This window comes from Lissotriton vulgaris, chromosome 2_1, assembly GCF_964263255.1.
Source record: "Lissotriton vulgaris chromosome 2_1, aLisVul1.2, whole genome shotgun sequence".
NCBI classification, from domain to species: domain Eukaryota; kingdom Metazoa; phylum Chordata; class Amphibia; order Caudata; family Salamandridae; genus Lissotriton; species Lissotriton vulgaris.
This window is the reverse complement of record NC_141687.1, coordinates 549390518-549417981: the sequence shown is the minus strand read 5'-3', so window position 1 is coordinate 549417981 and position 27464 is coordinate 549390518. Positions and strand designations below refer to the sequence as shown.

General features: G+C 42.8%; 1 protein-coding gene across 17 annotated transcripts in view; it reads right to left on the bottom strand.

Moving 5' to 3' along the window:
* Positions 1-27464, bottom strand: part of MAP2 (microtubule associated protein 2) — a 1129470-nt gene that overhangs the window by 225210 nt on the left and 876796 nt on the right. For all 17 annotated transcript variants that reach the window (XM_086955531.1, XM_086955543.1, XM_086955530.1 and 14 more), the window contains one exon: positions 25305-25382. In XM_086955531.1, the coding sequence (XP_086811657.1) occupies positions 25305-25382 (78 nt within the window). The remainder of the gene's footprint in view (positions 1-25304; positions 25383-27464) is intronic.

The window sequence follows — 27464 nt, the reverse complement described above, 5'->3', positions numbered from 1 at the left end:
GAATTCCTCGTAATTACAGCATAAATCACGCTTCTAGTCAAAGTTGCTTTTCATTCCATGGTTTATTCTGGCATTTAAACAGCAAACCAGCACCCCTACGCGTTTCGAGGCAGCTTGCCTCTTGCTCACGGGGAAAACAAGCAAAACACCCTTGGCGGCCATCTTATTTTCTAACAATCATTAATGACATCATATCCTTTGATCTGCCGCTCAGCATTTTGGTCATGGTAGTTTACAGCAATGTTATATAAAAAACATTTTTCCACAGGTTCTGGTTGTTACATTATGCTTATTCAATCTCCTAAATAGTTGTGCAAATCATCATTGTTAATAAAGATATCACATGATCTTAAAAAGACTAAATCATTCTTATTAAACTAATTTATGATTATTATTAAACATAATCTAACCCTCCGGTGGGCTAAGTAGTGAATGCATCGCTAATCTCTGAAACAAGTTTCTACTTTATATCCTGTTATTCAAGCCCTCCAGTGGGCATAGATTTCATTCACTAACATTATATTTCATTTTATCATTCTTTTATGTCATGTCTTTCATCATGAATTGTCTGAGACAATACCATTGACTTCATACTTTTCTCTATCTTTTAAACAATTTTACATCTTATGTGGCACCATTAACCACGAACAATTCAAAATAAATCAAGTTATCCTGATATTATATCTTCTAGAATAGGGAAGGGTCAGTAGAACACTTTCATAATATTATGTATTAGTTCACACATTATCAACAATGCTGACTTATGAGCCCACAAGTCCGGATGATTTTCTGTCTAGAGGTGATACAATCGTGACATTATCTGGATATTGTCAATAAAGTTATATTGTTTATAAATGTGAAGGCTATTCTTCGTCCTGATTAAGCCCCATCAGGTCAGAGTTCTGAAGTTTTAAATATGTTTGGATTCTTTCTGTCTTAATATTTTCTTGCGGTCACCACCCCTCACATTCAATGGTACCTGTTCCACCACGTAAAATTTGAAATCCTGCCATTTGCTGGTGTGATATTGTTCCATATGTTTCGAAATGGCATTACTCCTGTCATTGTTTGTGGTTGCTTGAACATGTTCCAGAATGCGCTTCTTTAGTTCGCAGATAGTACTGCCCATGTATTTTAACATGCATGGGCATTCCACAATGTAGATTACAAATTGACTCCTACATGTGATTGATTGGTGAATTTTCCATATTTTCTTATTTGCCATTTCTATCTCTTTTGTGTTTTTTGCAATGGCGCAAACCTTGCATTTTGAAAATTTCGCAAATCCCACTGATTTTAACCAAGTTTTTGGTGGTGTATTTGTGAAATGGCTGTTGACCAATTGATCCTTTAAGTTTGTTGCTCGACGATATGTTATTTTTGGTGCATCTCCAACAATTTCAGCCACTGTCGGGTCCAGTTGTAATATGTTCCAATGTTTATTTAAAATTCTCTTGATCTGTTTATTTTCTGTAGAAAACATTGTTATCAGGCGAATTTCTTTGTCCTCAGGCATTTCTTTGATCCTTGATTCTATCAAGTCTGTTCTTTCGATTTTTCGATTTTTCGGTGGCTTGTGATTATCACTTTATTATCATATTTCCGTCTCTTGAATCTTGCACACATGCCTTGCTGTTTTTCTGCCATTCATTTTCTTCTGAGCATATGCGATGTACATTAAGTAATTCCCCATAAGGGATACTTCTAATTGTACTTTGCTGATGAAAACTGTCAGCATGCAGGATAGCATTAATTGCTGTATTTTTCCGGTGTAGTGTTGAGTGGACCTGATTTTGATGCACGTAGATCTCCGTATCTAAGAATATTATTCGTTCCTCACATATTGTGTATGTAAATCTTAGATTGCAGTCCGTGTTGCTTAACACATTGAAATACTCAGCAAATTTCTCATTGCTTCCGTCCCAAATAATTAGTAAATCGTCAATATAACGAAGCCACATGACAATTTTGCTGACATATTGATCATTCCTTGAGTTCCAAGCATAGTTGGACTCTCACCACCCCATATTTAAACATGCGTAGCTGGGACTATGGGCAAATCCCATTGCTGTTCCGCTTACTTGTCTGTATACTTGTTCTCCAAACATGAAAACATGTTCTGTGGTACATATATTAATATTTTCCAATAACATTTTGGTGTGATTGAAGAATTGGATTTCCGGTCCTTTAAATAGAATTCACAAGCTTTCAGACCCGTTTCGCTGTCAATTTTGGTATAAAGTGATACCACGTCCATAGATATCAATTTATATGAACCCGCCCAGGATAATTCTTGTATGTGCCCGAATAAACCATGGAGTGAAAAGCAACTTTGAATAGAAGCGTGATTTATGCTGTAAGTGCGAGGAATTCTTTCTTGAAAAGGAGGGTGTTTGAATATATATATATATATATATATATATATATATATATATATATATATATATATACATACATATATATATATATAATATATATATATATATATATATATATATATATATATATATATATATATATATATATATATATATATGTTTGCTATAGTGTATGATGTGTAATGCTAGCGTGCTAGGGTGTCTAATGTGCTACATCATTGTTGAGTGTGGGGAAGATGCATGACTCATCAGAGGCAACCAACTGTTTTCTCACTTCAAAACTACTGTACTGTGGCAATACGCTGGAATGTAATCTTTAGTAATAAATGTGTGAATGTGCTTTATTAGTACTATTGTTCTAAATATGTGCTATTGAACAACATTTATTTTCACTCTAGCAGCATATATACACCAACATACATACACCACACACACACACACACACACCTGCACACATATATAAAACATACATGTATTTATAAAATATATCTATACTACTATAATAAAGGAAGAACTTTCAGCCTTGGAGGCGGGTAAACTCGGGAACCACAGCGCCAATCCACACACCCGATACACCGTTGGAATCGTCAGGGTGTGTAGATGGTTATAGGCTATATAAATAAATAAAAAAAACGTAATTTAAAAAATTTTCAGTAAAAATAAAAGTAGTCCCTCCGAAGTAGCGCCGGCCGCGAAGTGCGTGCTCATGTCAGGAGCGCGGGGAGGAGCGGCGTCCAGGAGTGCGACGAGGAGCGGTGGACATGGCGCGGGGGAGGAGCAGTGACGTGGGGAGCAGCGGACAGGGCAGCGGCAGTGTGAGCAGCGGACAGGCGGGAGGAGCGGCGGCTGAGGTAAGGAGACCCATGTCGGGTCAGGCGGGGGACTGACTGGGCGGGGGCCGGGGTGCTGGACAATGTTGGGGCGGGCGGGGGTCAGGGAAGCCTGTTGCTCCCGGACAAGGTCGGGACGGGCTGCTAGTCTATATATAAAGTATTATCATGACATCCTACTTATGTATTTAACATTATAGCAGCCCAATTAGTTGTCCTGAAATTGCTGTAAATTTATAGTTTTGGTTGTAAAGTGTATCCAGAACTTTTGCATTCGGAAGTAAGGGGGCACAGCCAATATTACAGACATATACACACTTAACACAATGATTGCTTGAAGATCTATGACTATGAATGCAATTCTCTTTTCAGGTGGAAAGAGTCGGATGAGAGGAGTAAACAAATAATGTTTTATTGTTATGAAATACGAAAATGAATCCATCTACCATCATGTGGGCTTTAAAATAATATTCTTGTATATGCTACCACTTACTATGTAATTACCAACTGGTGCTCCACTGGAGTGATGGTTTAAGTCTTTGACACGGGGGCTAGTGGGCTATTTGGGTGCTCCCTTTCCTCAACTTTAGAGTGAGGAAACCTCATCCTTAACGCTGAGATTAAGAGCAACAAAAGATTGCTCTAAAAATACTCGTATTCTCTGCCCTCAGTTGTACCAAACTGACATCCCATGTCAGTAGTGAAATGGTGTGGCAACACATTTGCATGGGACATAAATCCTTGAGCACACCTAGTAAGTATTGTACACCAGAAGGACAAGACCTACATTAGATGAGGCTGCTCAATAATGCTGAGCCTTCTGCAATGTGTGATTTCTGCACAAAGCTACTGCCGAGTGGAACATAATTTATATTAAGGAGCATTGAGTATCGCCTGGTCTGTCCCAATTAGCTGCCATTGTCTTTACTGGAAAACATATAACAATAGTCATTTTTTTCAAATGGGAGAAATCTAAAATAAGGAAAACTTTTTTTAGGAAATATTTGGTATTAATGTCTTTCTCCACTTTCAATTAAGCCAAATGCGTCTTAATGTTTTATGAAGCATATTTATTCACTTAAAAATCCTCCTATTTAAACAAATATATTTTTCTGCAAAATATATGGTACCCTGTCAACGGGCCACTGGGAGCCAGATGCTTGGTGTTTGTAAATGTGACACTTGGAACTGAGAGACAATGTAAATGATGAGTTTTATGGAAACTATATAAACAAAGTTAACTGTTCAGTTTAATTTTCTCAACACAGTGTCCTATTTAAAAGGGAAAAATACAGCCAATTCTTTTAAGATGGAGAAATTTAAAGTGCAGAAAAATGTTCCATCTTCTGAACATTTTTTCTGAACAATTTTCTGCACCTTAAATTTCTCCCATCTGTGTTATACATATAACCGTGCTACATATGGCGAAAAGTAACCCTGTGCCACAAGTACATATGACACAGTATCTCAGTCACTAGTACACATATATCCCACTCATACACACACATGTCCATACATCCCAAAATACCACACTCTCATTGACAAGCATGGGCACCCTGTCGTAGTGTCTGTAGTAAAAGTATGTTGTTCAAACCATAGCATCTGGCTCTATGGACATTAGGCTTAAAGTCAATTAAGTTGGGCGTGGAGGCATCTAGTAACAATGCATGAGTTGCTTAGTCTTCAGTAGCTCATGATGATTTTCACTGATCAGAAGTAGCTTTCACTATAGATAGTACCCTGTACTATATGTTTGAGTAGGGACAGTAAACCAATTGAACATTTACATTCAACATATATTGTGCATGCCTTTGAAGTAAAAGCTGACTTTATTTTGTCCTGCTGATAGTTGAAAGACTGGTTCAAAGCAATGCAAGTTATTTCAGAAAGTTTAAATTCATCTACTACAAACCATTAGACACAATGTCATCTATTACACTATCTTCTAAAAAACTCTTTAGGAGTAGAGGCCCATTTCAGTGAAAAAGTTTAATGAAGTTGTATTCCATATGCACTCTTAAAATGAAACATAGCAAATAATACAAAGTATTTAATTGAATATGAAGAGAAGTAGAGAATATATTCTTACTTAAGAGTCCTCTAGCACTAGTTCCACTAACAATATCGGTACTTCTGGCACACCGCATATACTGTTACTTGTATTACTACTCCTGCAGCAGTATGTCACGTCTAAAGCCAGAGGTAATGCATAAGTACTAGTTACTAGAACTACTACTATGACATCCTAGGCTACCTCTTGTAGATTTCACTAATGCTAAAAATACTGGTGCTACAACATCTTGTCCCCGATACTACTTTTTGCACTGTTACCAGAACATTCTGTAATAAATTCTACAACTTTTGTAGTGGTCAGAAGGGTACACAGCAGAACTGTAAACTCCTGAAAAATAAAATCGCTGATAAGGGACAGCTCTATCATCTCCTCCTCATCCTTTAACTTTTCTTATTTTGCTTACTATTCCACAATGCCTATGAACAAGAGTCTCAATAGAAGTTACTCTATGACACAAAGTAAATGTAAAGTGTGTTCTGTGAGTTTGATGGCGATGGGTTCAGACGTTCTCAGTATAGTCTCTATTGTAACACATAGCTACAAAGTTCAAAAGACCGTGTGCCCAAACTGTTATGAATTCAACTTGAACATTATGAAATGATTTTCCATATGTACTAAGTTTAACCTGATAGTTAACACCATGTTTTTCACATACATACTGAACTTCTCCGAATAAAGATTTCAGTTGTCACTGAGGGAGAAGAGCCAAATGCATTTGGATGGTGGGAGAGAAGAAGAAAAGGGATGTTTTTCTCAAAATAAATACTGTCCATTAGGTACTCCCTGCCTCCCTCTTAGACATATCATTTTGCTTCATTGACAAAGAGTTGATTTTGAATAGCTTTCTGGAATGGAGAGATATCAACAGGTCAAGATTTTCTATGTCTCAATTTATGAGGAAACATTTTTTACCATTGACTAAGCCTTTCCCCTACACTCCTCCCAAATATGGAGGTGATCCATTTCCCTTCACATCATGGAAAATAAGTTACTCCAGCCATATGCTAGAGTAAATCTCCAACCATTTTTAAAGGGCAAGGATTCAGAAAGGAGTTTGGTAATGCTCAGAAAGGTACATATTTGTGAGCATTTCAAACCTTCAAACCTGGTTTACGAGTGCTTAGATCTTGCACTTGTGGCTAAGATGATGCCTTCATGAAATATTCATGCCTGCAAAGAATTCCTTTGTATGTAGATGCATTCACGACCATTCTTTTTGTGAGAATAAACCCCTGTTGATTCACAAAAGGTTGGCAGTTTCTTACTAAAGACTTCACCGCAGTCAACCCTGTGCCAGGAAGACAGCATTTTAAGTGAGTAATAATATAGTATGCCTAGAACCTCAGTGTGAGCTAATGCATTTTTTTCATCTAAGGCCCTACATCTCCACACAAGGAAAATATGGCCACGATGGATTAGAACAACTGTAAGTGTGCATTGTTTTAGAAATCCACACATTTACTGTCCAATTATTTAGTGGGATAATGCGTAAAACATATACTTCATTATCCTTGCCATTTGCCTTCAATAGCTGTATTGCTTTGTAATTGTATTTATAAGGAGCTTAATACCCCTGACGAGACGCCAAAGCGATTTTCGGCAAGTTGCACGCTACTCTGGAATCCAAAGAGGATTAGTGGTGAATTAGTATAGGAAGATATGAAAGTAATTTGAGTGGTGGACATGTGAGTTTGTTATTTGGACTGAAAAGAATAGTGGAGTGATAGTAGAGAGAAGGGTCTCGAAAGTGTTTTTGGGGGAATCATAGCAGTAGAAGGAGGTATGGCGTGAGTAAATGAGAGGTGGAGGGGAAGAGTCAGAGGGAAGGGTTGAGAAAGGCATGTTTAGGAGATCTGAATAGTAAATTAGCGGTCCATAGTAGAGATGCTGAATACGAAGTAAAGTAATAAATATAAGGTATAGATGTATAAGAAAGGTAACATGTGTAGATTTAAATAGTATACAATAAACTCAGGCATTTAAGTGTTGTAGTACTACAAGTCAATGTATTTGATTTAATAATGTTTTTAAAATTTATTTTTTTGTAATTCAATAGGGAAGCAATTGTAGATAAATATTTATAGTAAAAATGTACTTATTTATGCAGTGGCCCATATACATGTTAAACATAGAATAGTATAAGCATTAGTAATATGTATACATGTCAAGCAGAGCCAACGAATATCCATGTATTTACAAACACAACTATTAGACATGTTTATACAAAGGTATACATATATGTAGGTACACACATATAGTCCAAATAAGTGCTCACATACACCGGGACACAATGCACATTTATGTTTGAGCATGGTGCTTATGTAAGGAAAAGCCAACTCTTGAGTAGTCTTCTGAAGATAAGGTAGTTGTCCATGGATCTTATGTTTGGGGGTAAAGAGTTCCATAATTTGGTTTCTTGAACAGAGAAGGATGTACTTCCAATAGTTGGGCTCATTAAATAAAATAAACTTTGAATGCATGAGAGGCAGACAACGATTGGGTGAGAAACTGTATCATAGATGTTTGTCTCTCTCTAACTATCTATACATTACCCACACTTTATAAATCAGTGTGTGACTATAGGGGGTCACCCTCATTCCCGCGCCAGTTCGAGCAGGTTCCACAGTGAAAGTCAGTAAGAATAACTGAGTGAATAAATTGATACCCAATATTTTTCCATGAAGGGTATATACATGTGATTTTCTCTGAGTGATGATTTGCTTGACATTGATATGTGTGTATATATGAAAATGGTTTTAATATTGATGGAGATCCAGATTAGGAATCATGGAGTTCACTGTTAAATAAGGGCACAATCCTAACAAGCAGTGATTAACATAGAATGATCCGTCAGCTGCATCGCAACAAATGGGCTGAGAGGGGCCAAGAATGGACTGCTTCTTCACATAAGAGCACATGATGTATCTTAATTGTCATGGCGTTCAGTTTTCTTTTCACTTGTATCCATATTTTTTTTCTCGCTTACAGCTTCAAATTGGATTGTGATTACAAGACCTTCATAAAGTTACAGGTGTAGTAATCAATATACAGATTTAGGTATATTAGGAAGAGAGTAAGACAAGGGATCTAACAGTCCTGAAGAAAGCCGGGACACGATATCCGGCTGAAACATGTCGACTTCTTTGCAGAATGGAGGGGTGAATGGTGCATAATTTACTTGCTTGACCGCCATCCACTAGTATTGAGATAACCTTTTAGCTCTAACCATGGAATCCGCAAATAAAATAGATATTGGGATATTCCAGAGTTAATTTTAACAAATTGTCTGCACTTATTTTTCTTTAGATCCTGACCTTTTCTATATGTTTGTATTGTCCCTCATACCTTATTGCTCCACCTCATGCGTTGGTCTGCACGGAGGTGTTTGTAGCAGCCCAATGATGAAGCATGTGGGTGAGGGCATTTTTTCGAGGCATTGCACTTTGCCAACTTTTATCTCTCTTAAAAAGCGTTCTAAATTTCTCTACTGCTTTATGTTTGATGGGGCTATTGACGTAACTGAGTTGAGACAGAACAAGAGAGATATTAGCCTAGACCTTGCGTGGAAATGCCAAGTGGGAGAAGCTGTGTCGCAGAGTTTTTACAGTAATGAAGTTTGATTTTACTAGTTTGTCCACTTGGGCATTCATTGATAGCTTGGAGACCATGGTAATTCTGAGATTTCCTACTTCCTTAGATACTTTAGGCTGTGTTCCGAGATTTTCAGGCCAGGTAGTGAGTGGGTCATAATTTTTCCAATCCCCACATGTGTGTATTTTTCTTTTGGAAGTATGTAATTTGAGATGGCTCCCTGTCATCCACTGATCAACGGCTCTGAGGCAAAGATTTGTGAGTTTCCAGTGTCTTTGGGTATTTCCAGTTTAAGGAGTATCTGTGTGTCATCTGCAAGTTATAGCATGTGAGGTGAAATCGACTGATCACTGCTGGTAAATACTTCTTGTAGATGTTGAAAATGCATCGGTGGGATGACAGAGCCTTGAGGGCGCCCTGCTTTTGAGAAATGTGGTTTGGACGAAAAAGGGGTGTATCAATGACATTAGGTCTGTTTTAAAGTTAGGATCTGATTCAGTGTAAAGCAGTCCCCTCTATACTGGCTTTGTAAAGTCTTTGTATTAGAATGTCATGGTCAACCATGTCAAAGGCAGATGAGATGTCGAACAGAAGTAGTGCAGAGGCCCTTTCCGGTCAACAATGTTCTTACGGTCATCCCAGATAGCAATGAGGGTAGATTCTGTGCATCGTCCTTGACGGAATCCGGTTTGGAAGTCTGAAAGTATGGAATTATCTTCATTGAATTGTGACATCTGGGTGAATGCTGCTCTTTCTATCACTTTGCCCAGGAAAGGGCCATTGGTAATCGGTCTGTAGTTGTTGGGGTTAAGCGGATCCAGGTTTGCTTTCTTTAGTAATGTGCATATGTATAACTTTTTTAGATATTCGGGAAATATTCCCTTAGTTCAGGAATTGTTGATGAATCTTCTTACTGGTGTGGCAGCAGAGGTAGTTAGAAGACGTTTCTTGAAAGTATGTGGTTAGACATGGGTCAGAAGGGCTGCCGGCAGGCCTGCTTGCTTTGACCAGGTCCAAAAATTAATTGTGTGGAATTTTTTTGGAAGGAATGCAGAGGCTGAGTTAGCATATTCTTGCATGCATCAATTATTTTATTGTGCTATTGTGTTCCAATGAATGTTTTATGTCCTGATGCCACAATCTGTCTAGTATTACAGACTCCATTGTGCCTTTTGGATGAAGGTGTGCTGGTGAGCAGCGGCCACCTCAAATATTAGAAAAGCTACATTTTCAAGACACTTGTATGGGAACACTTCTTGAAAAATCTCCTCTTGCTCAAGGAGGCACATATGACCCCTTATAGGCCAGGGGGGCTTGGTTTGTCCAAACATAGGTTGAGCTGTGTTCTTTAATTGCACAACTGGTCGCAAAGGATTACAAAATACACAGTGATCTGATACCTTCCCTAGAAAGCCAACAAGCCAATCACAATGTATGGCTATCTGAACTCCAACTCCTTACTTCCTGTGCCAAACAAACTGACGGTTCAACTGTGTGAATAACTAATTAACTGAACCAAGAGTGCTTTTCATGGTCATTAATAATTCTTGGTTTCTGTACCCTCGTGACATTACATTTGCTTACCAAATGGAGACCTTCTCAAATGTATCTAGAATTTTCTACATGTCAAAGGAGCATTGCACCCTGTCTTTAGAACACATATATGAATTAAACCAATAACAGAGACCTTTGTAAAGAAATCTCTGAACTAGCATTTTGGTCAATGCCTTGCCGTACCACTAGGTTTCACTGAGGATAATTTTTAGGAGGAGTTTCTACTTTTAAGATTAAATGTACCCTTGTCTAAAGAATAAGGTTGTAGAAAAGGTCAATGTTTCTAGTTTAATATTGCTTACAGTAAGATGGATATTAAGAAGCAGACTGGGATTGTTAACATGCCATAGGCAGGATGCAATCCCAACTACTTCTATCTGCAGTATATTCTAACTCTGATGGTATGGTCAATATAGGGAATTTCTGGTGGAAAAAACAAGATATCTCCTTCTGTCACCCATTCCCCAGGAGCATGTCAATGAGGCAGTATGTGAGAGGATGAAGGTGGAGGGTGTAGGAACAGGGAGTGGCCATGGCTAATTCACCTTCAGGGTTCAGTAAGGCCCCTGCCTTCTGCGCTGAGGCAATGGACTGTGTGCGTGAGTCAGTCCACTCTGAGCTGAACAAAGGGTGCTCGTAATAGTCCTCATCCGAAAAGTAATGGTCATCATCAGGCACAGACACCGATATGGAGGGAGCATGGAGTTTGCGCCTCTTCCCGCTGGAAGCACACCTGGAACTTGCTGTCCAGTACAAAGGTTCCACATTATCATCTGCACCTTCATCTACAAACAGATATACAGGAAATGAATGCAGGGAGAGCAGGGCAGTCAGACATAGACAAGATGGGCACATTGATCACATAAACATACATAGCCACCAATATGACACATGAAAGGGATGAAGTCAGCCAAGCCAGGTCCATGTGGATGGGAACTTAAAATACACACTTCTATGGCATTTCTCAATTCTGTTTGTACAATGACTAAGTCTGTTTGTACAAAAGTCAAGCGTTGTAAGTATTTTCTCTCATAGCCTGAGTAGGCACAATGAATGGTGTTGCACAGGGCATAGAGTTCATAGTTGAGCTCTACACTTTTCAATGTTTACCTCGCTCTACTTGCAACTATCATTGAATCCTATGGAATACAAGTTAGCTCCTATGCGATGACACTCAGTCTATCCTGTTCATAGGCATAAAGGCAGAGGCAACTCAACTAGAATTAAGAGGTGTCTCATCCATGTTGTTCAATGGATGATAAAGAGATGCCTGAAATGCAATTCCAATCAGATGGTGGTGCTCTGTTTGGTCAGGTGACGAAAGACTGGTCAAAGGATTGGTGGCCAGTGGTGCAGGCCCTGCACCACAGCCTACAACTGTACCCAGAAATCTGGTGGGTAAATTTGAGAACATGTTGTCCTTTTGTTCCCAGATTCTGTCTGTAGCAGATATCTGCTTCTCCTTGATCTGTGCCCTAAGTAAAACCTTGAAATTCCTCCTCGTTGAAATTGGGAAAGCAATCATATATGTAACAATAAAATCTAGGATTGACTATGCCAATGCCATGTTTTTAGTGCAGAATGTGACAGCAAGTTTATTTTACAAATTCCTTGCAGACAACAGATTGCACACGTGCACAAAGAACTGCACTGGTTGCCAGTTAGATAGCTGGTCCTCTTTAAAGAGCTTGTTATTTCCCATTATGCTTTCTATAAGGCCAACACTACATACTTAATTTAACAGGCTTGCTCACTACCAGCCGGTGAGATGTTTAAGATAATCAGAAACTCTGTTACTAAAAATCCCTAAGTGCAGGCTTGCGACCAGCGGAGGCTGACCCTTCAACTATTTGGTCATAGTGACCTGAAATAAGTTACCTCTACCACTGCATAGAATATCAAAGGAAAACTTGTTTAGATCTGAGATCAGAACTTGGCTACTTGATGACTAAAGTTAACCTTGATGCTTATTCTTTGCTTCTTGGTACCAGGACACCCATTTGAGCAGCTGGGCGCTGTACAAATCTGATTGATTGATTCATTTATAGAGGTTATGCAGTACTTAGGCCAATGTCTGATAAGGTGAAAGAGTTAATTAATCGAAAAAGTAAATATAACACTAATTACACTGCTGCATAGTCAATCACGTTAATAATCCTACTCTTACCTTAATACAATAACTTTCTAAATTATGTTTTGTAAGTTATATTACCAGAAATCTGCTGTTATTTAATTTGTAGACAAATAAAAGTATTTTTGTTTTCAAAGATTTAATTGTATTACAACATAGGGCCTGATTTAAAAAGTCTGGCGGACAGAGTAGGGTGCATTTGGATGTTGGAAGACAATCCTTGCGCCATCCCAAGGACTCTTTTCTTGCCAAATTCAGAGATGACCTCTGGCCCAGCAGTCATCGCTGTACCATGAAAGGAACCACCATCACATCAGTTCCTTTCAATGTACTAAAAGTTGCATGGCTGCTGTTGGTTTTGATAACAATACACCAAATTATTATTATTTTTTAGTTTTTCAAAAACAAACTCTCAAATTGGAAGTTTGTTTTGAAAAACAAAAAACTAATGACCCCACATCCTGGGAGTTTTCTACCATGGTGTAGGTGTTGGGGGATTGGTCATTATTGTTTTCTACTTATCTTCACTACCAGGTTATCATGGCAGTGACAGACCAGAAGATAAAGGCATTACACTATCTACCCTAAATAGAGCAGATGGCCTAATTTCCTTCCTTTGATGGTCCATACTCTTTTGGGCTGTCAGGGGAAGTATTTTGTTGACAGCGTCAATATAAGCTTTGTTGACACAATACTTAAGGTACGTTCATATCTAAAAGAGGCAGGTGGACCAAGGGTTCAGCAGGCAGGGTACTCACTCACATTTGCAACACAGTACCCTTCTGCCAACTCTAAATGGAGCCCACAATGATTTTCTTTAAATGTCTTATTTTTGTACTTAGTTTCTGTACCCTCATTTCAATTTTATTTTACCTGTACACTATAGACCTAAGTTTTAACTATAATGTATTATCTCTCTCTAATATATATATATATATATATATATATATATATATATATATATATATATATATATATATATATATATATATATATATATATATATATATATATATATATATATATATATATATATATTGTCAAACAATGGCTTTGCAGCTTGGGAGATCACTCGACGGCGCTCATGTGTGATGCAGCCTCCCTCCTTACTTCACAAAATTTTTCGTTTTTGCCCAACGCGTTTCAAGGTAGAAACCTCTTCTTCTGTGGCTGTGAATGAAAAAATCTGTGAGCCTCGCATACCATTTCCGGTTTTATTTCATTCTTGCAAAAGTCAAAGCAGGACTTTTGAGTATGGGCTATTAATGAGCATACCCTGGATGTGGCCACCAGTAAATGGGGAATAACCGCCAACCATGTGAAAGAAAGAGGGGGGGACAGGGATTTGCCTGCCAACTACTAGAGCCTCGACCTCAAGGGTAATGTGTTGTTGCTCATGAATGTCTTTATTCATATGAATGTGTGGAGTTAAAAATAAAATACTCCTTCTCCTAATAAAAGTAAGAATTTGACTGGACAATAATTTACTGTTAGCACTGTGTGCACTTTTAGTTATGAGTAGTGCGCACTCACATGTATCTACACTTGCCTCCAAGGGAGCCTTTGACTGCTCATCCAGAACTACCACTGAGAGTCAAGTACAGAAGAGAACTTGGCCCATTAGCTCAGGATCCACAGTAGGTTGAGTCCCGGGACATCAGAAGTTAAAGGCCTCAACCTTTACATTTGGGCCCAATAGCCCCTGCATGCCCCGTGATCTTCTGAAAGGAGTTCTGACAATATTAGAACTCCTTTCAGGAAAATTACAGGCAGATCCCTCAATCGGCGCCAAAGTTATTCCCAATAGAATGTTCGGAATTTCCTATGATAACTAGGTCCTAACTATATATACCTACTGGCGACAAGGTTGCCCAGTTCATTACAAACAAAACACACTGCGGCTCACTTGCTATCAAAGCGTGCTTATTTATTTATGCAACAACGTTCCCCTACACATTTCAGAGCTCACAGCTCCTTTTCGCGAGTAAATTAACAGCAATTCCTGCCAAGTAGATAACACACCAAGTAAATCAATGACATAGAAAAAAATACTTTCACAGGTATTGCCACTTGATTGTTGTACAATATACTTAAATACTTTACGAGGACAAAAAGCTACTTGTTAAAAAAATTACAGATAATGTAATTTATGCATAGTGGTGCCCATGCGATAAATATTACATTGGCAACAGCATACACAAGGCAAAAAGAGAGTTTTGGAATATCTGAGAGCAATAAATAAAGACAATAACCAATGTCCCATTGCTAGACATTTCAGAATACAGCACAATCAGAACACCAGTCTAGCATTTTTTGTGTGTTCTTGACAGGATTGCCAATTCGAGAATGAGGAGGTAATAGAACAAGAATTGAAACGTCTGGAATCCAAACTAATCATTAAATACAACACCCTATACCCCTCAGGTCATACATAAATTTGATGAATAAGTAGCTGTACATCTAGTGTAACTTTGCCAGCATGATGTCTATTTCGCAAATGTGATACCTCACTAAGATAGTGTAAATTGCTGACGGCCGATTTCAACTTCATTTAGGCGGCAGCAGCAGGCAGCCTGCTGCCTACTATACCTGACTCATTATAATTTATTTTTTTTAAAACACCTGACCATGTGCTCATTGATCCTGAGTGACGTAGGCGCATGCAGCGTGCAGATGTCACTGCCTCCGCGTCTGCACGCCGCGGTTTTAGTTAGTTGTGGAGTCTGGTGCTCATGCGCATTTGGCTCCCGCAATAAAAAGTGCGCGTGACACTCTGAGGTGAGGTCGAGGCGGCAAGGCAGGATTTTAGAGGCCAGGGACTGGGAAATAAGAGAGAGGCACCCCATAATTTTATCCCCCCTGTCTGGACTGCGCCCGCAGGTGAGTCTATTTACTACTGGACCGGACGCTGTCCAGTTGTTTAAATTGCATGCTATCCTATCCTTAAATCCTCCAGACCTGGCCTGATCTGATTCATCCGTGGTTGTGGTGCCTTGCCCCTTAGCCTAGGTCCCTTTTGCTTTTAATCCTTTCTGGCCCGGTCGCAAGTTCTGTCACGTGGAACTGAGTCGCAACCACGCGACAGTGGTTGCCACAATGGCACTGTCTGTCGCGACTGGGGCGAGCCAGAAGTTGAATTATCATGGCTGAGAGCAGTGAACACGCAGGGCAAGCGCTAGGAGACAGGCTGGGAGCAGCGTCCACACCGGAGAGGTGCAGAGCTCAGAACAGACACTTAGCACATGAGTGCACGTAGGTCAGGCATAGTGGTTGGGAGCAGATCTTCCCACGTAGGCAGCAGGACGCGTTCAGAACAGCTGCTTGCAGGATGGACACAGTTCCAAGTAGAATAGGTAGTGGGACCTGTGTGCAGGGTTGACGCAGGACATGCACAGGGCTGCTGTGTTCAGGCTGGGAGAGTTTCTTCTCAGCACAGGTCCTGTATGGAGGCTGGGAGCAGTGTCCATTGGAGGAGGGGGGGCACAGAAGGCGCGCACAGGTTGATTGAGGTGTCCACGCAGAACGGCTGTCTACACTGCAGGTTGGGAGAGTTTCCTCTCAGCACAGGTCCTGTAAGCAGGCTGGGAGCAGTGTCCAGGCGGGGGAGGGGGGCACAGAAGGCGTGCACAGGTTGATTGAAGTATCCACGCAGGACAAGCACAGAACGGCTTTCTACACTACAGGCTGGGAGAGCTTCCTCTCAACACAGGTCCTGTAAGCAGGCTGGGATCAGTGTCCAGGCGGGGAAAGGGGCACAGAAGGCGCATACAGGTTGATTGAAGTGTCCACGCTGGACAAGCAAAAAGCGGCTTTATACACTATAGGCTGGAAGTTTTCTTCTCAGCACAGGTCCTGTAAGCAGGCTGGGAGCAGTGTCCAGGCGGGAGAGGGGGGCACAGAAGGCGTGCACAGGTTGATTGAAGTGTCCACACAAGACAAGCACAGAACGGCTTTCTACACTACAGGCTGGGAGAGTTTCCTTTCAGCATGGGTCCTGTAAGCAGGCTCGGAGCACTGTTCATACAGGAAGGCACAGAAGGCAAGTGCAAGTTGATTGAAGTAATTATCCACGAAGATCAGGGGCCTCATTTATGAAAAGTTACGCATCGCTGCGTGAAAACAGCGATGCGTCACTTTTCACTGCGCACTCCTTACGACATTCCTGATGCGTCATATTTAATGTATGACGCATCATGTCGCAAGGAGTTACAGATACGTCAGTATTTCTGACGTATCTGTAAGCGCAAAAGTGACGCATTGCTGAAGTGTGTCACAAAAGTGACGCGTCTCCAGCAATGCATCCTTTCACATGGGGAAAGCCCCATGTGAAAGGGCTTGCGTCAGTCTTACGCCTGCTGTGAGGCAGGCGCAAGATTTTGACGCAACAGCGTCCTAAAAGTGACACAGTGAAAACTCATAGATTTCACTGCGTAACTATTACGAGGCTTTTTGCGGGGGAACGCCCCCTCTGCATACATTATACCTGACGCAGGTATAATGTGGCGCAGGGGTTTAAAAAGTGACGCATCTACCTAGATGCGTCACTATTTAAATATGGCGCAACGAGACGCATTTTTTACACTGCTGGTGCGTCACAAAAAGTGACGCACCGGCGGCGCAAAACTGACTCAAGGCCTTCATAAATAAGGCCCCAGGTCCTTACCACAGGTGAGCAGACTTGGGGCAGGCTAGGTGAAGTCTCCACACAGAATTTACTAGACAGCACAGACAGGTGCACCCCACGGTACTGGAAGGATGGCTCGAGGGTACGGCACACAGTTGAGCGGGCTGGGTGCTGTGCCAAAGCAGAGGGAACACTGATGCATTGCCACACATAACTTGCTCAGAGATGCTGGAGTGCAGGGCAGAGAGAAGTAACCACGCAGTCCCCACAGGACGGTGCCAGGCAGGTGGCTCTGTGTACTGACTGGCAGTTTTCAAAAAGAACAGTCTCAGATCAAATCCGTTTGATCTTGGAGATTTTCCCCGCAGAAAGTTACTGTGGCTCGCTCGATTGTGCAGGATGCGGCAGCGGTCCATCCACGCAGGAAAGGCTCGGAATATCTCTGTGCAGGCTGGTTTAAATTATTCGTACAAAAGGACAGGTTTAGAGTTTCGCTGAGCAAAGCATATGAAGTATTTGTGCAGAAGGACATGTTCCGAGTACTTTAGTGCAGGCGAGGACAGTGCTTTAAATGGGCCTGTACTCACTGGTACTGAGCATCGGCACTTCCGAAATTTTTGGCCCTCAGTACCAGCACTTTTCTTAGGTCAGGGAGAGTACCGGTACCCTGACTGAGAGTAGAGCAGACTCAGGTTACTTATCTCCTCCAGCTCGGGGCAGATGCCGCTCTGCTTCCAACTGAGCCCTTCAGTGGCCTTTTGTAAAATCACTACTGACGATTACAGCAGCTCTCACTTGAATGGCCCCTGACTTCAGGGGTCTGAGAGGGCTTGGCTTGCGTCATGCTGTGATCAACAGTACAGGGTCTAGACAGACCCTGCACTGTTGATCGGGTGCACAATGGCTATTATGCTTAAAGTGTTACGGCCCGGGTGGGCGGGGCAGGGGGCCCTTCCTTTATCAAGTGTGTGAAATGGGCTGGGGCTGCTAGTCTGTAATCCTGTACCATTTAGGGAAATGCACTGGCCGTACTAAAGTGTGCAGCAGTGTCACAGAATCCTCTACCTTTGCCAAAGCCGTCTTTTTCAACACTAATTGCTGTCCTCTACAACTGCCAAACTGAAGAAGATCGATACATTTATCAAAATAGCTCCAAACAGTGCCCTAGCAAGGCTTTGGTGCCTACAAATTCAGCAGCCACGTCCCAGGGGCCCATGGCTGATTGGACGTCCATGCAGGATGGGCAGAAGGAGCAGGGGAACAGTACCACCAATAAAAACTTCGGTCCATATTACAATTTGCCAATGAAAATTAATGGTCGGGAGACTTAAGTTCTGCCAAGTACAAATCTAATCTCATCACAGGGAATCTCTGCCGCCATAGGAGCCAAAAAACGGGGAGGGAGGCACCACAAAAAAAAAAACTAACAACCTTCCAATAATCCAGCAGCCTGCCCACATGTGGTGATGACAGGAGTACCACCATTGAAAGATGGACAGATCGGGTCTCATGGGGATCTGAAGAACGAGTGTCTAAATATGGGTGGGAAAGTTCAGGGGCTATTAAATATCAAAAGCCCATGACATTCTTCTTACCTGTCGAGTAAGGAGAATTGGTAGGGGAACGAAAGACCGCCCAGGTGGCTGTGTAATCATCAACTTCAGGAACCCTGCTGTGACTCGCCAATTGTTATTTATTTTTCATTTTCATCGACTTAGTACTCCATTAGCTGGGGTATTTTTATAACCCCTATCGGCCTTAGAGAGAGCAAAGGTTCAATCCTGAATGAAAATTATTCACTGCACTTTGCACCTTCAGCCTTCCTTGGGTGGTCTCCAGTTTAACGTGCCAGTAAACAACAGGTTTGGACCATTGGACCATGTTGACTGAATTAATGATGTAGAGTACACTGCAGTGGTGAGAAATGTTCTGTCGGTACTGGATCAGATGGCAGCCCCAGCAGGAGCAGAAGGGCCCCACCCCAGTGTTGGCGTCTGAAAAGGATACTCCGTGTACAGCTATCTCTTAACCATCACCAGGGGCAGACACCACCAGGTCTACAACCTGAGAATCAGGAATTATCCCGTGGCATAAACAGGGAGGGGGCATTGGGTGATCCCAAGACACCCCTAGAGGCGTCATATCATCATGTAACCTTTCCAAGGAACAGTGCCCGGACACCTTTCACGCCCCTGCTACTGATTGTGTCCAAGCGAGTAAAATGAGGCGTGTGAAATGGGCTGGGGCTGCCAGTCAGTAATCCTGTCCCATTTAGGGAAATGCACTGACCGTTCTAAAGTGTGTGGCAGAGTCACAGAATCCTCTACCTTCTCCAAAGCCGGTTTTTTTCATCACTAATCGGTGCCTTTGTATGATAACATGACTGACCTGAATACTGGCTCCATGGTTGTAACGATAACCCTTCCCATACAGAAATGAACGGCAGGGAACGCTGCAGCACTCCAGGATTGAGCTCCTGGACTACTGGCAAATGGATTTGGTTGAGGGTAAGTTAAGATGAACATAGAAGGAAGGGGAAAGGATGACTGTATAGAAGTGAGGTGACAGGTGAAGTTAGGATTACCACTTTTTTCAAATAAAAATACCAGATATTTGTTGAGTTCTGAAATCATGAATGGGCTTTGAAATTGCTTTTCAATTCAAATGTGTGTACAGTCAAAAATCCTGTGCCTTTCTTGATAACTTTAATACTCGTTTATACATACATATTTAAATATATATATATGTCTGTGTGTTTGCAGACCTGTGTGTGCCTATGTGTGTGTGTGAGACAAAAAGGGAGAGAATCAGGACACTCGTAGGATTTTTCACCATCGATGCTGATGTTATTTTGCTCCTGTGCTGATATTTCTTGATTCCCATTGTTCATGACGAGCTCAGCTCGTCATGAGTGTACGAGAGGTGTACCTCATGACGAGCTGAGCTCGTCATGAGCTTCGATGGGGTTAAAGGCAATGGGTGGGATGCTTTTGCATTAATCTCAGCCTGTTTATCTCTCAGTGTGTGTGCCCGCTTGAGACTATATATTATGGTGCCAAACAACAACAAATAACATATGGCATTATGAAGGGTCAAATATGACAAAACAAGGAAATGTTAACATATCATCCTGTTTGGCTTTCATTTTGTGTAATGAGTAAACTTGGTTGGTTTACATAAACGCATTTCTCAAGCGTTTTGATATCTGCAACTGGTACAGAAGTCATTATGTATCATCATACCTTGACCTTAGCCCGCCCCTAGCCCGCCCATTTGCCACACCTCTAACTTATTTAAATGAGTACCTGCACTTATTTTTTCCCATTTAAAGCACTGGGCGAGGCGAAGTATCGTCGTAGGGCAGGCACAGGGCACCTCTGTGCAAGCTGCGCGCCATGGTATACGCAGCAGGACAAGTACAGCGCGCCTCTGTGCAGGGTGCACACTGGGATACACCCAGGGCAGGTAAAGGGCTCCTCTGTTACAGGCTGCGGCGTGGTCCATGCAGGGAAGGTACAGGGCTCCTCTGTGCAGGCTGCGGCGTGGTCCATGCAGGGAAGGTACAGGGCTCCTCTGTGCAGGCTGCATGCCATGGTACATGCTGGGCAGGTACAGGGCTCCTCTGTGCAGGCTGCACGCCGTGGTCCACGCAGCAGGACAGGCACGGGGTACCTTTGTGCAGGCTGCAAGTAGTGTCCACGTAGAAGTCAGATCGTACCCATGTGCAGGCATGGAGCAGGTCCTAGAAGAGGACGGGCTAGTAGCGGTGTCCAGTCTGGGATCGGCATCTGCTCAGTGTCCACACAGGACAGGTGCCAAGCACCTGTGTCTAACTCAGCCTGGGAGTCTGGTCCACACAGGGCAGGCGTAGCACCCACAGGTCACGGCCACGGAGGTGCTGTGGAAGGAGCGTCCGCGAGGCAGGTGCACCCCACCCGTGCCCTGCTAAGGTACGTGGGCACCTCACCCGTCTGAGGGAGCATGAACTTTTCACAGGGGGATTCTCAAGAGGAGGGCGGGGACAAAGAGAGGCTGTGACTCACACAAAAATAGGGGGAGGTCCGTGTATTATTATTAATAAGGGCCCGACCAAACTCCCTCTAACAACAGTTGCCATCTGACGAGAACATCCCTATGTGAAGCACAGGGTGTCCCACGGTGTGAGTGAGTACCAGCGCTGCACAGGTGCAATGCGCCCCACTACAGGCACACGTTTATATTTACACATTTAACTGCAGCAGCACACCCGGCACTATGTCTGCATCAGGGATGTGTACGAACTGAATGTTAACAATGTAAACAGTTACTGGATGGAACTGACCCCAACAACCTGCAACACCTTTTGATTGTTTTATTATCTGAAATTATGTAGCGTTTGCTACCTGATTTTTAGTGCTGCGAATTAATGTCACCAAAAAACAATGCTCCCAGTTCCATCGACTTGAACAAGATGACAGGCTGATCAACCCCTGTTAGCTTTCAAACCAGTGACCTGCAGGCTAAACACGTCTCTCCTGGGCTCCAGTATTAGACATTTTTTCCAAATATACTCTACAGTGGTGGTCAGACTCGCTCGCTGTACTCACTATGCACACCTGAGGGGGCTGGTCTGACAAAATTTGCCATGGCTGGTTTGGGTTCCCAGTCCGGCCCTGGACACAACACAATGTACAGCACATTAGGCAGATAGACTAATGAGGTCAATAGATTGTGGAGATCCTTTGTCTAAAACCTATAATTTTTGACCAAGACAAAAGTGTTTAGGAAGAGTCAAAATTTGCTCCTGTTGTGTTTGGAGCTCATGCTCACCTTCTTTGGAATGTGTAAAGACTACAGCACGTGGAGGTCTGACGCAAATGTATGCGTGCTTCAGGCTTTTATTTTGTGGGGGTTCCCTAAATTTAATGGGGAATACCGAGATTCCAAGACACTAATAACATTTCTGTGTGTATAAATCCCAATTGAAAGAGCAAAATTCGGATGTCCCTTATGTACAGAAACAGGAAGGCGATTTTCTCCTGGTAAATTACTTTTTTGCGCATTCAAGTAGCCCAACCATGTAAAACTTGTACAATCAGAACATGTCTTTTTTGTAGAGCCCCGTAACCTGATATAGCAATTCAAGTTGTCTTCCCATCTATCTTTCTACCATATATAATACGCCACAGGCAGGTCGCACTATACATATCACTGAGGTTAATCAGGTATCACAGTAGTGTCAGAGCAATGGCGGCTCGCAGAGGAAAGGATTTGGGGCTGCGGGGTGGGGGCAGGGTAGGGTGGGGGTAGTGAAGTCGAACATAAGACGGTAAGGAGTAAAGTAAGTAAGTAAATAAATAAAACTACTTACCTTGCGCACACTGCATTGCGGAGTTGGCGATGCAGCGGGCGCAAGGTAAATAGCTTTACTTATTTACTTACTTTACTCCTTGCCATCGTATGTCTGACTCAACTACCCCCTCACCCTGCCCCGCCCCGCCCCACAGCATTCCCTCTGCGAGCAGCCACTGAGTCAGAGACTGCAGCTCTGGGTATATCCTATAGCACACAATATGCTCAGACGTGATCTCAACTGCCCTGCACATAGGCCATGAGCCTCAGTGCATAAATTTGAGCCGGTGGTTTCCGGTGCTCGGCACCAGCACTTAATTCTTTGCACCGGTGCTAGTGACAGTCTGTCACATGGTGGCGCTGTCTGCCAAATTTAGATATTAACAACAACAGCTGTTTATTAATTTAATACACATTAACAATCAGTAATGAGTCCCACCCAAGCCATTCCTATAGCTTTGGGGGCCTTGAATAGTATGAATTGTCGCACTTGTAGGAGTGTCATGGTTAGCAGTTGTGTTGGTACTGTAATTGCGATGACAGGGCCAATGGATGGTGCAAGTTGTTGTGTCCTCCTGACGATTACCCTAGTACTTATTGTTTTACAAATTAACCACTGATGAGCCGACTGAGCAGGTAGAGTGGAGAGACCAATGTTGTTGAGGTGGGAAATTGACATTGTTAAGTAGCTGTTCCCATGATCCCATATGGAGAGTGAAATGACAGATAATACGTTTTACACACTCATGGAAATGTAAGTCAGTGATGAGTACAGCATCTAAGCACACTCGGGAGGGTCCACAGAAAGGAAAGTCCAAGGCTCAGATTCGTAGCCCAATAATGAACAAGTAGATTCAGATTATAGAAATACAAACATGCTTCTTCCCTTTCGCAATATCTTGTGCATGTGTGTGCTACAGTATTAGCCCAAAGCGCGGGGCTGTCATCATCCCGTAATATTAGATTTTGCACAGTGATTTGTGACACAAGATGACAGCCTCCAGGAAAGACTGCATGCCAAAAACAGCTACTGATGCAATATTGCCCAAGATATTGGGGCCCAGATTTACGAACATTTAGTGTCGGGGTTGCCTCACTTTTTGATGCAGGCCAACACAAAATGTATTCCTGAAGTTACTTAGCCACGCGAAGCCCGACATTTGTGGCTTTGTATAACAAAGTAACACAAGGCACATTTGTGTCAGGGAGGAGTTCCATGAGTGGAACATAGGAAATCCCATGCATCCATCCATGGATAGAGACGCAAACCTGGATTTACAAAAAAGCAGTAAACCTGGGTTTGTGATATAATGGTTCGTCTACTCAAGGTTGAAAACGAGGTGAAATATCTTCATTTCTCCTCGCTACTTCCAGTAGCGGTCGGCAGTAGGTGTTTCTATAGGGCGGTGACGTGGCCAGGAGGAGGGGCAGGGTGGGGGGAAATAATGTATGGATTATGGAGTTTTACAGGTAAGTAAACATTTAAATACATAAAACGAATTTCGTTGCGCGCACTGCATCACATTTGGTGATGCAGTGTGCGCAACGAAATTCGTTTTATGTATTTAAATGTTTACTTACCTGTAAAACTCCGTAATCCATACATTATTTCCCCCCACCCTGCCCCTCCTCCTGCCCACGTCACCGCCCTATAGAAACACCTACTGCCGACCGCTACTGGCTACTTCCTCTTTGCATTTTGCAGCTTACTTGGAAAGAGGAATATGCCTCTGAGGATTGTTTTTGTGCAGGAAGGTGCCCCTTCCTGAACAAGAGCACTGTCCATAAGGCAGACACCTTTGCACCATGGTGCACGGGTGGCTGCATTGGCACGAGGCCGTCTGAAGTTGCGTAAACGCTTTGAGAGAGCAGAAGTGTGCCATATCCTGGCAGATATGGCACATTTCCAGTCTCTCCCTTTCATGCCACGCAGCGCAACAAGATGCCTTTCTGCGATGAACTGGGTGAAAGGTAGGTAAATCTGGCCCTGTGTTTTACAGAAGTGACAGAAGAGAGAGACTTTAATGGCAGCAAAATAAGGCACAATACACAATGAGGCTGAAAAGGTTGCATAACTGATCCATCATGAAGCAAATCACGATGCACACGTGCGGATTACTGGTTGTATCCACAGTCACATACATGCATTATTGTATTTACTTCTAAAAATAGCAATAAAAACAGTTTGCGCACAGAATACGAACAGTTGCTGCCATCTCACGTGTTAAAGGGACAGAAATCAGCTCCTGTGACCGAACATGGAGTTATTGTCTCAGTTGTGATAAGCTGTGGTTAGATATGTTCTCTAAAATAGTCATGAAAGTTGATGCTCTTCTTGGATTTTAGAACTCCTTCTTGGCATTGACCATCCTTACTGAGGGCCAACAGGTTGTTAATACATCAGCTATGATATTGTTGACAGCGGAGGGATACGTTGTTTGAAATAATACAGCGTGTGTATTCGGGTGACTTTGTCATTCTGAGCATCCAGAGTAAAATGCTCCAAATGTTGATGACAACATATGAGCACTTAGCCTGCCAGGCACAGGATATTATATGAAACCGATTGGCACACGTGTCAGTGTGTGTAGAAGGGAGGTAGGGTTAGGGCACAGCTGGTCATATGTCAGAGGAATTGATACCGCAAAGCAACAGTCCTGCTCCATCAGTCACACTCTGAGACAGGTATGTCCCAAGCGAGGCGCAATGGTAGATTCGTTTATATACCTCACCTTGTCTTGAAGGTTCTATTCCCAGGAGAGGCACACCACAGTACCCTAGTGAGCCTTACCTTCCTCCATGGCGCCCATCTGTTCCGATGCCGGGGAGGGGGGTGGAGAAGGCGGGAGATTGGCTGTTTCGTCAACGGCTGCAAAGCAAGTCACAGAAGAGTGAAACTCAAGAGCTGCTTTCTAAACACATGAAATGCATCGTTCTTTCTGCTTTTCTATTTAACGAACTACAGCTATTTCTTTATGCGGTATTCAGCAAGCAGTTAAAGTTCAGGGTCACTTCATGGTTTGGGATGAGTTCCCATTTAGCTGTTGAAGAAGGTGCAGTTCAACGCACAAGCAAAAACACTAGCTTGTGCACTGAGCGCACACAGATACACAGACTCTTCCATGTAATGGTGCACCTGTTGTGTGTGTGTGTGTGTGTGAGGGTAACTTAACTGTTAGCCAGTACTGTAGCTCATCTGTAAATAAGGGAAGCTTGCACTGCTGCCGGCCATACTCTTCGTTTGAAGTTTAAGTGTGACTCTTCCAATGCTGAAGCCATGTTTATTACATGTGGTTTATAGAACGGAATCTAGCATATGTCTTACATATATACTAGACAAGCTTCTGAAACCTCTGTTCATTATGAGAGACCTACAGGGTCTTGGAAGGGTCTTGCGAGGGTGGTAGGATATCACAAGGCATTAACTGTAGTTATTGTGGGTGGTTGCTCTTGCACTTTCTGATAAAGCTAGCAGTACCTTCCAGGCTGCCTCAGCAGAGCTTATGTGCCATCTTTTTTAACAGGTGGATGTTGAGAGTAGCCCTTGCCTCCACAATATGTATATGTGTAAGACTGGTCAGATCAGTGCCCAGCTTGGGCAGCTGGACCAGCAGAGGCATGTCAGGACTGAGAACGCAGTGTGCCCATTACTGGTTAGGCTTTTTGTAACTTTCTACTTATATCTGCTACTTCTACTTGAGGATGTTATTTCTTTATGCCAATAAAAAGACTAAGGAGTAGTGTCAAGCATGTTACATCAGCATAAAAGTTTTTGCAACCTCTACATTAGTCACCGTGTTAAACCGATAGAAAGTTGTGAACTTGTGGATCAAGAACTGACACTGTTGGAAGCAGATGTGAGAGACAACTGGAGTTAATAGCAAGACAGCAAAGTTAAGATAAGAGGAGCTCCAGCAGTGCTGTGACAACTGGCAGCTCTCCAGCAAGTGATGAGGACAGTTTTTGAGCCGCATTGAAAGATGTGCCTAGAGCAGCGGTCTTCAATCTGTGGGGCGCGACCCCCAGGGGGGTCGTGGAGTCCTGGGAAGGGGGTCGCAGATTCTACAGAGTGCAGTTCCTGGCATTGGGCTGAGGGTGCTCACGGCGGAGCCGAGGTGTGAAAAACATCAACGCCTCATTAACAAGTAAAAGGTCTTTTAAAGACCTGTCAAGTACTTGTGTGTGACTGTGTGTGTGTCCCTGAAGCTGTTACAGCTGGGCTCACATACACGATCTGGGGGTAGTGGGGGCGGGGGGGGGGGGGCTGGGGGAGTGGCGTTAGCGTAGCCCTTTGAGTTCAATGGATGTTGCGCACCTGGAGCTGTGGGTCCCATGACACGTCCCCCGCCCCCAGCAGGGAGGCACAGAGATGCCCTCCCATCAGTGGGAAAGAAGAATGAAGACACCGCAGAGAGAGGCACAGAAAAGGTGGGTGGATGAATGATGGGTGGATGGATGGATGAAAAGCTGAAGGATGGATGGATGTGTGAAAAGGTGGGTGGATGAATGATGAGTGGATGGATGAATGAAAGGGTGGATGGATGGATGAATGAAAGGGTGGATGGATGATGTAAGGATGAAAGGGTGGATGGATGAAGGATAGATTGGTGAAGGATAGATGTATGGATGGAAGAATGAAAGGGTGGACGGATGAAGGATGGATGGAAGGGTGGATGGATGAATGATGGATGTATGGATGGAAGGATGAAAGGATGGAAGGATGAAAGGGTGGATGGATGAAGGATGGATGTGAGGATGAAAGGGTGGATGGATGAAGGATGTATGTATGGATGGGAGGATGAAAGGGTGGATGGATGAAAGGGTGGGTGGATGTATGGATCCAAGGGTGGATGGATGTATGGATGGGAGGATGAAAGGGTGGGTGGATGAAGGATGGAAAGATGAAAGGGTGGCTGGATGGATGAAAGGTTGCATGGATGAATGATGGATG